Genomic DNA, 16,475 nt, shown 5'->3' with positions numbered 1-16,475 from the left:
GTATCCTAACAAAATGTCCAGGTCCTCTGGAAGAAAAACAGACCCAAATTTCACCATCATATTTAACCATGGATATGAGAGACTTTTCCATATGGCTACCTCTCTCTGTGTCCACCTCTGGTGTTTATTGCCAAAAAGCTCTATTTTGGTTTCATCTGACCATAGAACCTGATCTCATTTGAAGTTCCAGTAGTGTCTGGCAAACTCAAGATGCTTGAATTTGTTTTGGATGGGAGTCGAGGCTTTTTTCTTGAAACCCTTCCGCACAACTTGTGGTGATGTAGGTAACTTTGGATTGTAGTTTTGGAGATTTTCTGACCCCAAGACGCAACTAACTTCTGCAATTCTCCAGCTGTGATCCTTGGAGATTTTTTGTCACTCAAACCATCCATTTCACAGTGCGTTGAGACAATATAGACACACGTCCAATTCCAGGTTGATTCATAACATTTCCAGTTGACTGGAACTTCTTAATTATTGCCCTGATGGTGGAAATGGGCATTTTCAATACTTTTTGCAATTTTTTTTATAGCCACTTCCCATTTGTGAAGCTCAACAACTTTTTTGCCCCACATCACAGCTATATTCCTTGGTCTTAAACATTGTGATAAATGACTAAGGGAATTTGGCCTATGTGTTACCTCATATTTATACCCCTGTGAAACAGGAAGTCATGGTTGAACAATTTCCTGTTCCTAGTCACCCAGGTGTGCTAAAAATGTACAATATCAATGGGAATATACTTCAAATATATTTTCTCATATGAATTCAAGGGTGCCAATAATTGCACACACATTTTAACAGATTATTTATATATTTATATATATATATATATATATATATATATATATATATATATATATATATATATATATATATATATATATATATATATATATATATATATATCACAAAGGTACTCTGCTCTCATGGACATCAAACAATTAAAAACAACAGGTTTATTTATTTTTTTAACAAAAGGTTAAACAATAAGGCCAATCTTTCACAGCCTTCTTTCTATTTACCAAGGGTGCCAATATTAGTGGGGTTCACTGTATGTGTATATATGCATGTATTTGGTAAATTATTTGGAAAATCTGCTTTACTCAGTATAATTTCCCAACAGTGCATATTAGGTGCGTGGTACTGTTTCTCTCTCCCTCTCTCTCTCTCTCTCTCTCTCTCTCTCTCTCGCTCTCTTTTTTTTATTTTTTAATTCTGACTAATGATGCACACTCCTGCAGTTGTTATTTTTGTTTGTGAAATTTTATTTATTTATTTAATGAAATGATTTGGTTCTTTTTCCAAAAACATAAACAGATTAGTCCTATAAACCCCAGTGACCCTGGCCAGGATAAAGCAGTTTGAGAAGATGAGTGAATGAACACAGTAAAAGTGTCATGCAGAGCTACATGAATACTACGCTGCATCCAGTACGCTCCCATGTTAATCAAAGTGGCCATTTTTTTTCATCCTGCAGGATTTGATTCTCACCGCCTGCTCCTTCCCACATAACATTAAAAACCACTCATTCCCAGGATTTTTTTTGGGAGATCCTATGGGAACAGTTCTTGTTCGCAAACATTTGTTTGTTTATCAGACTTGCATTAAGAAATAAAGTAACCTTACAGGTATGGTTCTTTCAGGATGCACAAAAAAAAAGGTCATCTCATTTTTGCATGAATCTCTCTCTCTCTCTCCCCCTCTCTCTCTGCCTCGCTCTCTGCCTCAGGCTGGCTGAACTACCCTCTGGACCGGATAGGCTTTTGGAGGAGGATGGAGTGGTTGGTTGAAAAGCTAACAGGACAGAAGCCACGCTGTGATGACATGGCTTGGGCCAAAAAGACCGAGTGAGACAATAACTGGACTGCAGCACAGTCATCCCTTGCTCCTCTCCTCCTCTGAGCTGAGGGGGAGCCTCTTGGAGGGAGAAAAGCAGAATATAGGCCTTACCTCTGACCCCTAATCCACCCTTAATCCCCTCTTCCTTTCTATTCATCGCTGCTGAGGCCTTCACCTGTCTCTAAGGTCTGCAACACACAAGCCGTCTCTGCCTCCTCCCTGTGTCATCTGATGGTTTTCATTCACTCTCCCTCATACATCGAGCAGAAAGAGAAAGCTGAATTTTAAGGTGTGTGTCTAGCACAGGGGTGGGCAACCTTATCCGGAAAGGGCCTGTGTGGGTGCAGGTTTTCATTCCAACCAAGCAGGAGCCACACCTGATTCCACCTGTTTAATCAGTTGATCTTGGCTTTATATATAGACTCCGGTGTGGCTTCTGCTTGGTTGGAATGAAAACCTGCACCCACACCGGCCCTTTATTGATAAGATTGGACACCCCTGCAGCACAGCGCTAACATTAGTGATTAATAGTTGATTAACAGAATTTTGTACTAATTCTCCCGCTCTCTGCTTGTCGTAGTGGCTTTCATGTATCAGAAATGTTCATCCTCTGGAGGTTGGGCTCTCCAGGGGCCAGGAATCTATTTTTTATCGCATTTGCTTGCCATCTGATTTGGGGTCAGTCAAGTATGGGTTTTCAGTATCAGCACTCCAGTTTATCCTGACACACAGCTTAAACAACGTTCTGCTTTCCTTTAGATGTCACATGTCCTCCGTATTCGTCTGAAGACGATGTCTGCGAGTTTAAATAGAAGGAAGCGAGTTTTGTTGGTCAGTCGCGTGATCTGTGAATGTATTCCATGTCTATATATACCACAGACCTGATTGCAGGACGTGAGCACGGAAGACCTCTGAATGAGGATGCCTGATTAGTTTTTGGACTAGTTTTAGCAGTCCAGCTCATATTTATTTAAAAAAAACAACAAACAAAAAAAAAACTGAATCTTGCAAGCTTGCACTTGGTTTCGAGCAGTGAATTCACAGCGGCACTGCTGAGACCGAACCAGACCGGCAGCAGAGCGCTTTAGATTATCCTTAGTTCTGCACGCAGAGTCATAACCGGTTCTTGAATCCACAAAGCAGAACAAGGTACCAGGCTAATTCTGACACATCCTACTGTATTTACAAACACTCCCAGTGTTTCCGCCTAATCTCTATCCACCGCATACGGTAGCATATGCAGGTGCAACGGACTTCAGCACGTTTCCCTTTACTGAGAAGATCTAAAACTTTATTAACACACTTTAATTGTGTGAAGAAACGTGTAAAATATGTGACCACTTAAAGGAAAGCTGTTCGATTTTAACAATACATTTCTTTAAGCTGTTCTCATCCAAGAAGCAATATAATAAAGTCCTTCCAATTTCTTACACTTCCAAAGGTCGTGTGGTAAACATGAGGAGTCCGATTTTACTCTTGTGGCTTAGAAAAAGGTCCGTTTAAATATATTAACATGCGTTATTTGGGTCTTCACACTGTATTTATCTAATGATATTTAATCAATTGGAGATTAAAAACAACCAAATATTTTCCTACCTTCACCCTTGTCCAAAGACTGTCTTGATGTTGGTGAGTAAGAAAGCGGTCATAAGCACATCTGTTACAGCTATACACCTCGTCCGTCATTATTATGGCTGCACTAGTTGTGTTTGTTCCTTCTCTCTATGGCTTTGTGTTTTGAAATTTTTTTTTTTTACTAAGTGCTCAGCTTTGTATTTATTCATACTGTCCATCTTGCAGCTAATGCTTGCTGCTAGTCTGCCTTAAATCAACGTTTTTATTAACTGTTTGGTTTAATAAAGATCTAGTAAGATACATTTGACCTTTTTGTGGGTTTTTTTTTTTTTTTCATTGCTGGTTTTAAATGCTGTGTACTTCTTCCTTTCAGAACTTTTTCTTGAATTTAAGTGTGAGTCATAAATAGTGACTTCGTTTAGAACAAAGAATAATGAAAGCAATAACAGGAAAGCTGCAATATTCTGAGAGGTGCTTGGCAGTGAGTCATGGCCCCCCTGTTATTTATTTCACAACTGATTGATTAGACCTTTTGCAATTTTGGTTTACAAGTGTGTTACTCAACTCAACGGCTGTATTCCTATAAAGTAGGTGTAAGACTGATGACCTCATGGCTCCCTCCAGTGGTTGAATGGTGTATACATAAAGCATAAATCCATATACGAGTCTGGCTTTAGTCAGATCTCAAGACACTATACAAATATTTTACACTTTTTGAAAGTGATAAAAAAAAATTAAAAAAACTAGAATTAAATGGACATGAAGTAAAATTTACATTTTGAAACGTGTTTGAGACATTAGGACAGACATAAAACAGCATCCATTTCAAAGATGGCTGTCGGATAGTGAGAGAGGGAAAAAAAGCGGTCACTGTCTGTGTCCTTCATATGCAGGTGGAGATCCGGGTGGATGATTCTGCACCTTATCATTTCATTCATTCATTCATTCTCTCCCTCCTTCTTTGGCCAGACTGCCGAGTACACACAAGTACTCTAATTGCTTTCCCGGAATGCATTAGTGCAGAGAGAGAACAGAGGTGTCCAGGAAGAAAATGAGTTCACCTTCAGAGACCCCAGCAAAGGACAGGACAGGGCCACACACAGGACAAGCCTAGCTCTCTCCCACTTGTGTTAAAACATACACACCCACACTTTGTGATCTTATACCCACATCAGCAGCATATGTACATTTGACTGCTGGTATTTCACATACAATCACTGGCCACTTAAAAATGTGAAGGCCTGGATCATTTAGTCACTTATCCAAGCAGACTGGTGGCGATCAGTAGGGAGTCAAGTTTTGTTGCATCTCCTATATATTAAATAAAAAATCCCTGAATAAAGCTTATCCCATTCCTTGCTACACTAGTGCTGATTTTTGCTTTATACAGTGGTGCTTGAAAGTTTGTGAACCTTTTAGAATTTTGTACATAAATATGATCTAAAACATCACATTTTCACACAAGTCCTAAAAGTAGACAAAGAGAACCCAGTTAAATGAGAGAAAAATGATCCAATATTACATATATGTAAGCGTTTAGTTCTGCACATCGGCTTGGGGGAATTTTAACCCATTCAGCTCTGGGCTGTTGGTGAGTTTCCTCACATGAACTGCTTGCTTCAGACACTTCCACAAGATTTCAAAATCACATACACATTCAATCAACCTACCATGCATGGCTTTGGACTGGGGGAGGAACTGGTAAACTCCGCACACACAGGGCAGCGTGGGAATCGAACCCCCGACCCTGGAGGTGTGAGGTGAACGTGCTAACCACTAAGCCTAATATGACTCCCATATATGCAAGGTTTACCTGACTCTAGAGGGTGTTTTTGGAAAGAGACTGCTCCAGCTTGATTTAGTTGTGTGCTCCATGTGTTAGATGACATCATCTCTGTAGTCAAAGGAGGCTGGTTTAGTGATGATGTGAAGAGAGGGCAACGAAACTCACTTAACTTCCAGTGAGCTAGCCTGAAGTGACAGAAGCAAGGAAAAACCTCACGGATGAAGCTAGGAATAAAATAGTTATTGTTGCAGACCAAAAGTCCAGGGGGTGGGGCTGAACCTGATCCAACTCCTCCTCTAACCCTAACCCAGTAACCATAACCTACAAGACACTGTAGAACATGGAATAGCAGACATGCTTATTCAGCCTGAAACACACCAAGCTGTCACCACATCCTGGATTTTTGATTCTGCAGTGACGGAGACTTGGAAAGAACCAAGGCTCAGCAGACAGTGCCCATCCTCCTCTGTCTGTCTGACAGTTGTCATTTAGACAGAAGAGGTTTCAAGCTGCATAGTTGATTGACGAAGATGAACCGGGAACTTAATGGTGGGCTTCTAGATCATGAGCCTGTAGATTTTAGAAGGTTGCTATAGAAGAATCAGGGTGTAGACTTCAGGAGATGTTGCAGTAGCTCATAGTGCAGGAGGCAACAGAGCTGGTGGAGCTGTCAATTGTGAGAGATTGGAGTGAATGAGGAGGGAGTTCAGTTGAGTGAAGGGTGTTGGGATGTGTGAAGGAGGATGCTGGGATGAGTAAGGAAGAAGGGATGGGATGGCTGAAGGAGGATGATGAGGTGAGTAAAAAAGGGATGGGATGTGTGAGGAAGGGTTTGGGATGGAGTAAGAAGGAAGGGATTTGGGAGAGATGTGGTGAGTGAAGAGGGATGGGATAGTGAACAGGGATGGAACATGAGGGTGGGGTTGGGATGAATATGAGAGGCAGGGATGAAGTGGACAGAGAAAGACAATGAGCAAGAGCTTGCGCTTTGTCTGCAATCCTTTAGAGAGACAGAGAGGAAATGGGGATTTATAGGAAGTACACAAGTAATGTATAGTATAGGCATCAGCTTGTGAGGAAGATGCAGTATCAGCATCATGCAAGAGCAGACAGAAAGAAGGCAAGGATCTAAAACATTTTAATGAAACGTGGCATAATTGAGCCAAGAACAAAAATGCCAATATATAATGCATAAAATTTACAAGACTAAAAACAGAAATATACATAAGACAATATGAACAGTCTTAAGGTAACAGCAAGAATATGTTCCTAGGTGGCTGCACTAGCTTAATTTTATCAGACATCCTGAGTATCATAGAGGGAGAATGTCACAAAGCCTGTGGTGCAGGTCCTGGGAAGGGAAAAAAAAGGCAACTTTACGATCTTAACTCGTGATGTATTTTCTCGTTACTCACAATTATTCCAGCGTAAGGGACGTTTTTACAAATCACAAACACAATGCTTTTTCTTTATGGATTTAAGAAAAGACCGATCTTAAGGCAGACCTGCTGGATTTCTCATGCGTAGGTTCCTGAGTAAGGGTGGGGGTGCTCGGAGTCCACTTGGGCCATTCTGCACTGGTGGACCATGAGGTGGTGGTCCATGTATATGGAAGCCATGGGGTCCGTTATGAGGACCGTGAGGCCTTGGTGGATGTGCGCCATGTGATGCTGGTGGTCCTCTTGGTGCTATGGGAGCCCTTAATGGTTGTGGATTTTGAGAGGCAGAAGAACTATGAGGAGCAGGAGGACCATGGGGTGGTGAAGGGCCACAAAGAGCACGAGATAGTGGGGGGCCTTTAGGAGGAGGAGGACCATGGAGAGGTGGAGGACCATAGAGTATTGGACGAGTCTCAGAGGCAGAGGGAATACGTGGTGGTGGACGGCCACGAGAGGTAGAGGGAGCTTGAGATGCAGTTGGACCATTGGGTGGTGGTGGATCATGAGGTGGAGGACCCTGAGGAGATCCTTGAGGAATGTTCAGTGAGAGAAGAGGAGGAGGCTTCGTTTTGGGATACGAGTCTAGTGTGGAAAAGAAAAGAGATCAGGCTTTATAAATAAATAAATTTCCAAAAAACTAAATACATAGACGCGATCTCCTGAAATGTTCTTTCTGCACCGTCTGCTTCCTCTGCATTTCTTAAGATATTCAGATGGGCTACTTTGTTTCTATAACGGTTAGCTAACCAGACTTTTTGTGAAAGATATTGGTGAGCTTTGTGATATCTAATGATTTCATTATCAGAAATGTGCCTGTATTTTTTCAGGCATTTTCACATTAAATATAAAACCAAACAAAAGCACAAAGTGATATTAAAAAGGAGTTTCCCATTAGGATTACAGTTGCTGTTTCTCTGGTTACAAATGGCTTTATATTATGTTGTAATCTATACTATGTCGCAAAAAGTTTGTGGGCACCTGACCATGTGCTTGCTGAACATCCCATTCCAGATTTGGTCCTGCCCGTTATAATAACCTCCAATCTTCTGGGAAGGCTTTCCAATAGATTCTAAATGTGGCTGTGGGGATTTGGCCATTCTGCCACAAAAACATTAGTGAGGTCAAGCACTGATGTCGGGCGAGGCGGCCTGGGGTGCAGTCTGCGTTCCAGTTCATCCAAAAGGTGTTCAGTGGCATTAAGGTCAAGGTCTAACCACCCCAACATTGACAAACCATTGACCTCACTTTGTGCACAGGGGCACAGTCATACTGGAACATGTTTGAGCCCCTTAGCAGTTCCAGTGTAGGGAAATTCTAATGCTACACCATACAAAAGATATTGTATACAAGTATGTGCTTCCAACTTTGTGGCAACCGTTTGCGGAAAGCCCACAGAGGTGTCCATAAACCTTTGCACATTGTGTACATAGTGCACATATACAGAGAATAGAGAGCCATTCTGGATTTGGTCCTGGATTTGTGAATTATGCCTAAATGGAGACTAGTTTTGCGATCATATTTATGATAAGAAAATATTATTGTGGATAAATAAATAACAACGTATAGAAAACAATAAGGTTAATGGAAAAAAAAAAAAAAAAAAAAAAGTACTTTGACCATAATGTTACTAATGGTCTCAAGTCAATGTGACCGACTTCGCCTTTAAGATGTGACTACTGCATATAGTCTGCAACATTCACAAGAAACAGTATCAAAATAATCTGTAATTAGCTCAATTTAGCTTTTAGAATCACTAAAGTCATCAAAAACTATAGACTAGTTGAACTTGGCATTATGCTTGCCTTCTAAATCATCTTCGTTCCCTGGACATTTTCAGCACATTGTTAAATGTGTGTATATATTATGAATAATGTATCATTTGTTTATAAGTAAGCCAATGAATAAATAACCTGGTACACTCATTTGATGCCCATGAGCTGGCTTGGCTATGCCAGTGGAAGATGCCTGGTGCTCACTGAGTTGGGGGACAGAACCGACAGGTATAGAGAGCAGGGGTGGAGGATTCCCTAGACCTGCAGGGAGACTGTTCGTTGTTTCAGGGGCCACTTTGCCATCTACTTCAGGAGAGGTTGCTGAAAGAAAATTCGGTCAATCAGTCAGTCACATTTTCTGGAAGCGGGGTGTTTCATCAAACCGACAGCACTAAAATAATGATATCATAAATCTGGCAACTGATAAACCCTTCACAAGGATTTTTAAACTACAGACTTTCCGTAACTGAAATATGATTCTCTTTTGCTAGTATCGCAACCACAATGTAGACGTTATCCCCAATAGACCAAAACATAAACAGGACCCACCAACGTCAGTTAAGGTTACCAAAAACTTTCAGACATACACATGCACAAAAGAGACAACAGAACATACAGTATAAACACACACACACACACAACTCAGGATCCATTATTTCTCAAATCAACTCTAGCATACACTGAGTCGCTGTGTTCAGCAGGAGATCTCCATGCGTACTCACCTTGCAGATGGTCCTGGCGGTTGTGTACATACGCAGCAATGGAGTCCAGCTCCTCTGGGTACAGGTGTAGGCCCTCAGCCATGAGGAGGAGCAGGTGGCGCGTGGCAGAGGGCACAGCGTGGCGCTCCAGCTTGGCCCGATCCAGGTAGTCATCAGAGAGCTCAGAAGCCCTTGCTGCTGCCTCCGCAGGGTCACACTGTCGCCGGGCACCGCTTGCACGCCCATACTCCACCATCACCAAGTCCAGAGCCTGCTCTCTGGGCATGTTGCGGTGAACTGTGGGAGTGAAATGAAAACTCAGTCACAGGAGGGGGAAGGCTGCATATATGGTACACAGTGAGAGTTACTGCAGTTTATCCAGAATGAGAGCAGCAGCGCAGTGCCAGTATAACAGACACACAGCCTTTACCAATAGGAATTATTTCAAGATGGGTTAGAAGTCATTAGTATGTAAGGGTTGGTAAGATTTTTCCATTAGTGATTCATTTTGATTAGGCAAATTTCCAATTAAGATTACATTTCCATATTAAATCAGGTTTTATATCTTTATTTACCCATGTAACCAGGAATATTTGAATACTGGGTGTTCATTTGAATTAATTACTGTAATGCATTTTCGTTTCCTTAACACATGAACGTCTTCAGTAAACAACTGCTGGCTTTAGATGGAACAGTTAAAATATTAATAGTTCAAATAAAATTCAGTTAATTACGTAATTGAATACTAAGTATTGCTGATTGTTCCACAGAGATGGCACGCAGCACAACAAAATTCAATTCGCACATGAGCACTTTAACAAGAGGAGCCAAGTGGGTTGCAATAAAAACATTTTTAAACAATATTTTGCTTTTAAATTCAGCATAACTGCCTTACTGTACGGGTGGGCATCAATTTCGATACAAATTACATATAAAACAAATTCGTCGTAGTGGTGATCAATCACAAACGCGGTAAAAGCGTGAAATGTGAGAGGTAACCTGGTAAACTCTTAAGAACCAAAAAAGTGGTATAAGCCACTGTTTCCATAATATATATCCAATAAGAAGTATGCAAACACTGCATCTAAAAAAATAAATAAATTATTTTTTATTAAAAATACTGTAGCTCAGGGTAGCATTTAGATATTAGTGTATCTTGGAAAAGTTTTCGATAGAAAGTGCAGAAACTCTTTCTCCATCCTATTCTGCATCTTCTGGTTTAGTTTAGTTTAATACGAGCACCATGCTTGTACATTTTCATTTGGAAATGGTTTACTTGTTTTGCGCTGTTCATATGTATGAAACATACACAGAGTAAACTGAACACGACTCTCACCGGCAACGTTAACAGGAACACCTGTACACCTGCTCGTTAATATAATTATCCATACAGCCAATCATGTAAAAAAAAAAATCTACATTTACATAGAATGGTTCAAGAAAAGAGAAAAGTGAGTGTGAGTTCTGTGGACAGCAATGTGTTGTTCGTGAGATCATGAGGTCAGAGGAGAATGGCAAGTTGAAAAGAAGTCTACGGTAACTCGGATAAGCACTCTTTACAGCCGTGGTGAGCAGAAAAGCATATCAGAATGCAGAGACGCACCAAACCCTCGAAAAGGACGGGCTACGACACATCAGGTTCTACTACGGTCAGCCAAGAACAGGAATGTGAGGCTACAGCAGGCAAAGGTTCAGCTAAACTCGACAGCTGAAGACTGGAAACACACTTCACCTGGTCTTTTTACCAGGAATATTATCTGAACGTGAATCTACGTGGTTTTATGCAGTGCGCTGCTCTCACACTGATTAAATAATTGCATGAATGAGCAGGTGTACAGATGTCCTATTAGTGGCTGGTGAGCGTATATGTCAAATGTGTTTAAGCCCACAAGGTTGTTTTTTTTAAGCTGGACCTGACTGAGGACATACCGGCTGATCATAGGGATGTCGACCACTAAACCAGTGTATTTTCTTAGGTAAGTTTCGACTAGTTATTTTGCTGTTGCTGCGAGGGGAACTTACTTTTGAGGGACTCTGAAAATATGATTACTGTGCATGAGGAGAGAGCTACATTAGTCTGTTCGACGAGAATACATAAAGGGGAACCATCAGAGCGGACATCTTTCAGGGCCCGGGTCAAGCCTGACTCCGCCTGCAGGTAAAGCATTTCCACCACGAGGCCACGCTCCTGCAAGCAGCGGCCTAATGATTTTGCGTAATCCCTTTGAAAGGAGAAGAAGAAGAAGAGAGCTTGTTATTGACCTGCAGGCAGAGGAGAATGGAGAATCGTGTGTGGGAGGATGCAGCATGGTGTTGCCTGGAATGGATTATAATGAAAGGTTACAAATCAAGTCAGCCGTGCAGATTAACAACAACACTACTGTGCAGCTAGCGTTTTAACACGGCTTTGTTTCTGTTCAATTGTAAAGCTGAACTGATCAAGGATCAAAGTATTTGTCACAGTATAATTGAGTGCTACAGATCTTTCTGTCCCCCGTGAGAACTACAGGCAGGTTGAATATAATAAGAACGTGAATAGCAGTCCAGTGGTTTCAGATACTAAAGACAGAGCCATCAAGCAAAGATTTGATCATTTAATGTGGTGAAAAGTACCGTTTTGACAATTAGGCATTTCGTTTATATAAGATTCAGAACGTAATACATTCTCAATATATTAATTTCTTTGTTTAATTTAAAGGGATGACAATGTGTTTTGTTGCTGCTAATTTCTTATCTTGCTTGTTTGTTGGATAAATTCATAAATGTAGAGACACATTTCATTGTAAAAAGAACCACTTTTTTTTTTTTTTTTTTTTTTTTTTACAAAAGAGACATAACATCCTTCTGATTATGTTGACTGTTTTTTTAACCAATCAGACTATCAGTTCTAAAAAGAAAGTAAAGAAAAAACCCCACAAAAACGTGCACGAACTGATCATTAAATGTTTTATATATTAAACTCCTCATTGATCTTGCATCCTTTATGCAATAACTTCATTATATTATTTTTGCTATCTGGGCCCATTCTTAGTAAATATGTTCTGAATTTTTTATATATTTAAAATTGAATTCCTATAATACGCAATGTATCCTCATTTCCTTTAGATTGGTGACCAAGGGGTTGATTAACCTTTTTCTATCTTCATAGTATGTGCATAGTCTATATTTCCCCTGCACTGTGCCTCTTTTTAGGCTGAATTATGTCCTTCACCAGTATTACTTTTAAAATGGCAAAATGCTTTATTCTTTAATATTTAGAAATATATTTTAATGTGTAATGTCTTTGTATTTCATGTTTGAAGTATTTCAAATATTCAGATTATTCAATTGTCATAGAAACTTCTCACGTTGAAAACAACTATACATTCATCAGTCAGTTTAGTATATAAATTCTATTATAAACTTAAAATAAGCTTTTACAATTTTTGCTTATTTATTCATTTATTTAACAGACTTTAGCATTATACAGGACCCACAATTCCCCCCCAGTGATGGAGCACAAACACCAGGAGGTTTACAGAAAATATACATGTTGCAATCAATGCCAAGACATAAAATATTATACACGTTAAGATATTAATAGAATATCAATAATACCATTTCATAGTGTGTCAAATACTCACAACTTCTGGTTGTTTAACGAAAGCACGACACAGTCAGCAGGCTGTTTGGCTCCATCTCCATGGAAATGCTGATAAAATCTCTGGTACAGGGCACTGCACTTGTCTCCATCCTTCAGGGAAGAAACTGAAAAGAAAGTTCTTTACAATGAACAGATATATACCTCCACATTGTGCAAATGTAAGACATATCTTAGAAAGGTTGTTCCAGGTTCTACATGTAAGAGGACTACTGCCACTGCAAACACCTTGAGAACCTTTAATAAGACAATAATTACAATAGACATGGTTTATTGTATTCTAACGTATACCTTAGAATAATTACCATTTGGCTCCTGAGGTGAAGGTTCATATGTTTTATAGTCTGTAGGATTGGCGTAATCATCACTCTGTTCCACATTCTCGAAGCTGAAAATAAAGATTAACGTAAATTAAGGTAAAGGGATTTAATGGAAGCATTACTTTGAGGTAAATGTCATTTCCAAGGACTGCAACAATACTAGAATACAAGACATAAGATTAATATGGTTGCACCTGTCTGCTTCATGGTGTGGGTCTTTTCTTTCCTCCCGACCAGGATATGGCTGATTTCGGAAAGGTCGAAAAGGTTTCGCTCCACTAAGACAAGTTAAAGAAAAGGTAACTTTCAATGGCAGAAACAGTAATAGTGCTAAACAAATGTATAACCTGCTGATTTAGGTTTAGATTACACCTATAAAGTACTCAGCCCTCAGAAACCTCATTATATATTAGTTGATACATTTCCTTCCTTAATCCTTTTAAAATGTTTCAGGCTACCTTTCATCATAAGATTCATATATATATAAAAAAAATTTCATATAATCTTTCCTTCAGTTTCTGTGGTCTGAATACCAAATTACTGCCTGTCTCATTTAGTGCTTTTCACTTATATAGGAGCAAGGATCTCTTTTTGACTCTTACACAATGAGCAGATGTTAAATGGTATCTCTGTCTAAAGCAGTGGTTCCCAAATTGGAGTCTGTGAAACAACCAGGTCTTTTATAAAAAAAATAAAAATAAAAAAAAATTTTAAAAAAATTAAATAGCTGATACAGTGGCGCATCAGTGATGTACTACCATTATCAACCATGGTATATTTATTGCTGTGCTCTTATAGTGATTAGCGGTTTTGTTTTGCTTGCACACTTGAATTAAATTGGTGTAATCCAAATCTCAATATCTCAAAAACAAACAGCCTCATGTTCTGGGCATGTCCCAGACTCTCAAACTTTTGGTCAGTCATATTCAAAACTGATGTTGAGATACAGCCCATTTTGGTGTTCCAGGAAATGGAACCTCAATGACTAATTTAAAAATATTAACAACAAAAATATACAAATAAATTTAAAAAATGACATTACCTTTCGTCTCTACAAGAATTTTATTGAGTGGAAATAAACAAATCCGCCTAAACCTTCCCAGTGGTTCAGTGCTCTCTTGCTGTTCCTCAATTTAGAGAACATTAAATATTCAATTAGATGATCTACCAAAAGAATTTCATACAACTTGGGACCCCATGTTATTATATTTTATAACCTGGTATCCCTTCCTTCCGAATAAGATAACAAAATCGAACAAAAATTAATAAAAATCAAACAAAGGAACAGAAGGGGGAGTCGGTATTCTTGTGATTTATCTTGAACAAAATGTGTTTCAATGTCTACAGTACAACACCCCCTCCTTTCTTTCTTTAGTCATTCATTTATTTACATTTATTATTACTATTTTTTTTCCTCACCTGAATATTGTTGAGGGTTAGTGATGGGCAGGTAGGGTTGAAGGGTGTTTGAAGGGCGGAGGACAGGGCTCAGCATGGGCACTGTGACCAGTCTGCGGCTACGCAGCCCCATACGCTGCAAGCTGCAACGCACTGTGTTCTGACTCCATTCTATCATAGCCAGAATTAACTTTTTCAGCAACTTGTACTACAGTAGCCCTCCTGTGGAATCAGACCAGACGAGCTAGCCTTCGCTCCCCACACAAGCGCGAGCCTTGGGTGCTCAGGACCCTGTCACCGGATCACCGGTTGTCCTTCCTTGGACCACTTTTGGAAGGTACGAACCACTGCATACTGAGAACACACCACAAGACCCAGTCGTCTAGCCATCACAATTGGGCCCTTGTCAAAGTCGCTCAGATACTTAACACTTGCCCATTTTTCCTGCTTCCAACACATCAACTTCGAGAACTGACTGTTCACTTACTGTCTAATATCCCACCCCTTCACAGGTGCCATTGTAACGAGATAATCAGTGTCATTCACTTGTCATTGGTTTTAATGTTATATACAGATCAGCCATATTTTTTTTATATATATATATATATATATATATATATATATATATATATATATATATATATATATATAAATAAAACACCATGAACAGCAACCCAAGTAGCCTTTAAATACTGTGTTCAGTGGTAGAAAGTTCAGGAATGAACAGCTCTATTGCGCAATACAGCCACAATATTAAGATAGTGTGAAATAATAAGCCTAATATTTAAATTGTGCTCATAAAATAAATCTGTCCTGAGGGTATCCGTGCTGTTTATTTGCCAGTTAAAGGGCTGGTGTGCTGTTAGACAGCCCTTGTTCTGCAGGTTGTGAGGTGTTGAATACCCGCGGGAGAGATGAGACAGCCTCCGCCTGCTTCTCGCACTTCGCGCCCACGACGACATCGACAACCGGCTACCGGTTTAACACTGCAGGAGGAAAACAAAAGCTTACATGAGAGAAATTATACACGGTTATATATTAGAAACTACAACCAGACAACTGTACCAGTTAGTTATGGCCACTATACATCCTACTAGCCATATAGTTAGAAAACGCTCTATAGCTAGATATTAAAATGGGCAACACGATTATGCAGTTAATTTACCTGACTGAAATGTTTATGTGACTAACCCAGCTACAGTTTACTAACTAGCTAGATAGCTAGCTTACAGAACTAGTCAAATACATGGCTGTTTAGGTTAAGCTCCATCTCGGTGGCTTGTAATATTTAGCACCGAAAATTCTCATTTGGTAAGGAATTATATTAGCTTATGCTAGCTGAAGGTTCCAGGAGTAAAGCTAGCTTGCTAGCTAATGTCGAGATGCTATTTAAAGTAACATACCTGGTGTGAATGGCTTGCAATCCTGCTAGTAGTGGCAAAATAAACACCTTCTGAACTTTGGCAGGAATCAGGAAAATGAGGTAAAAACGGAATGCAAAGTTGAAATAAATCAATCGCTAGGTTGTCGGGGTCTTTTTCTCCAGCTATGAGGCAATTCTTCCTCGGTAGAATTTTCTGAGGGAGTTTGTGGAAGCGGATAGTGCCGCCTGCTGTACCGCGAAGGCAAACACTGAACAAGACCATCTCCTAATGTAACATCTTACACTTTCCCTCTTTTCAATTCAGAGTTCATCAATCCGTCCATCCATCCATTCTCATGTAGCCACTTTAAACTGGTCAGGGTCGGTGGATCAGGAGCCTATACTGGGATCGCTGGGTGTAAGGTGGGAATAGATCCTGGATGGACACCGGTCCATCACAGCCCTTAACCTTCTCCCAAATTAAACATATGATTATAAATTTTCCAAAGGCAGGTTTCTATTCAAACTCTCACCCACTTTCGGTAACATTTTACCCCGTTCAGGGTTGCGGTGAATTCGGAACCTATTCCAGGATTAGAATCCACCCAAAACTACTGGAAATAAATATTCCACTTCGAT

The 16,475-nt window shown here is 39.9% G+C and overlaps 2 protein-coding genes across 2 annotated transcripts in view; one reads left to right on the top strand and one right to left on the bottom strand.

Annotated features, from left to right (window-relative positions):
- si:ch211-212o1.2 (TMEM189_B_dmain domain-containing protein) overlaps positions 1 to 3,719 on the top strand; it is a 42,647-nt gene extending 38,928 nt beyond the window's left edge. The window contains exon 6 of the mRNA XM_017465853.3: positions 1,733 to 3,719. Within this exon, the coding sequence (XP_017321342.1) occupies positions 1,733 to 1,854 (122 nt within the window). The 3' untranslated portion in view covers positions 1,855 to 3,719. The remainder of the gene's footprint in view (positions 1 to 1,732) is intronic.
- A 2,606-nt stretch (positions 3,720 to 6,325) lies between these two features.
- On the bottom strand, positions 6,326 to 16,465 carry si:ch211-216l23.2 (uncharacterized protein LOC565061 homolog). The gene is made up of 10 exons (XM_017465852.3): positions 15,877 to 16,465; positions 15,377 to 15,459; positions 13,270 to 13,353; positions 13,061 to 13,143; positions 12,739 to 12,862; positions 11,138 to 11,337; positions 9,137 to 9,412; positions 8,553 to 8,735; positions 6,709 to 7,224; positions 6,326 to 6,554 (listed from the first exon to the last, which is right to left on the bottom strand). The coding sequence occupies exons 2-10, from the start codon at positions 15,433 to 15,435 to the stop codon at positions 6,532 to 6,534; spliced, it is 1,548 nt and encodes a 515-aa protein (XP_017321341.1). The 5' UTR covers positions 15,436 to 15,459; positions 15,877 to 16,465; the 3' UTR covers positions 6,326 to 6,531.
- Positions 16,466 to 16,475: the final 10 nt, after the last annotated feature.

The sequence above is a fragment of the Ictalurus punctatus genome, chromosome 4, assembly GCF_001660625.3.
Source record: "Ictalurus punctatus breed USDA103 chromosome 4, Coco_2.0, whole genome shotgun sequence".
NCBI classification, from domain to species: domain Eukaryota; kingdom Metazoa; phylum Chordata; class Actinopteri; order Siluriformes; family Ictaluridae; genus Ictalurus; species Ictalurus punctatus.
Note: the sequence above shows the minus strand (reverse complement) of the source record. Positions and strands in the feature narration are given on the sequence as shown.

Coding starts and splice junctions, on each gene's coding strand:
- si:ch211-216l23.2 (XM_017465852.3), bottom strand. CDS start 15,435: ATGTCGTCGTGGGCGCGAAGTGCGAGAAGCAGGCGGAGGCTGTCTCAT. Junction 8,736..9,136: donor CCGCCAGGACCATCTGCAAG/GTGAGTACGCAT, acceptor ATTTTCTTTCAG/CAACCTCTCCTGAAGTAGAT. Junction 6,555..6,708: donor ACGCATGAGAAATCCAGCAG/GTCTGCCTTAAG, acceptor TTCCCTTCCCAG/GACCTGCACCACAGGCTTTG.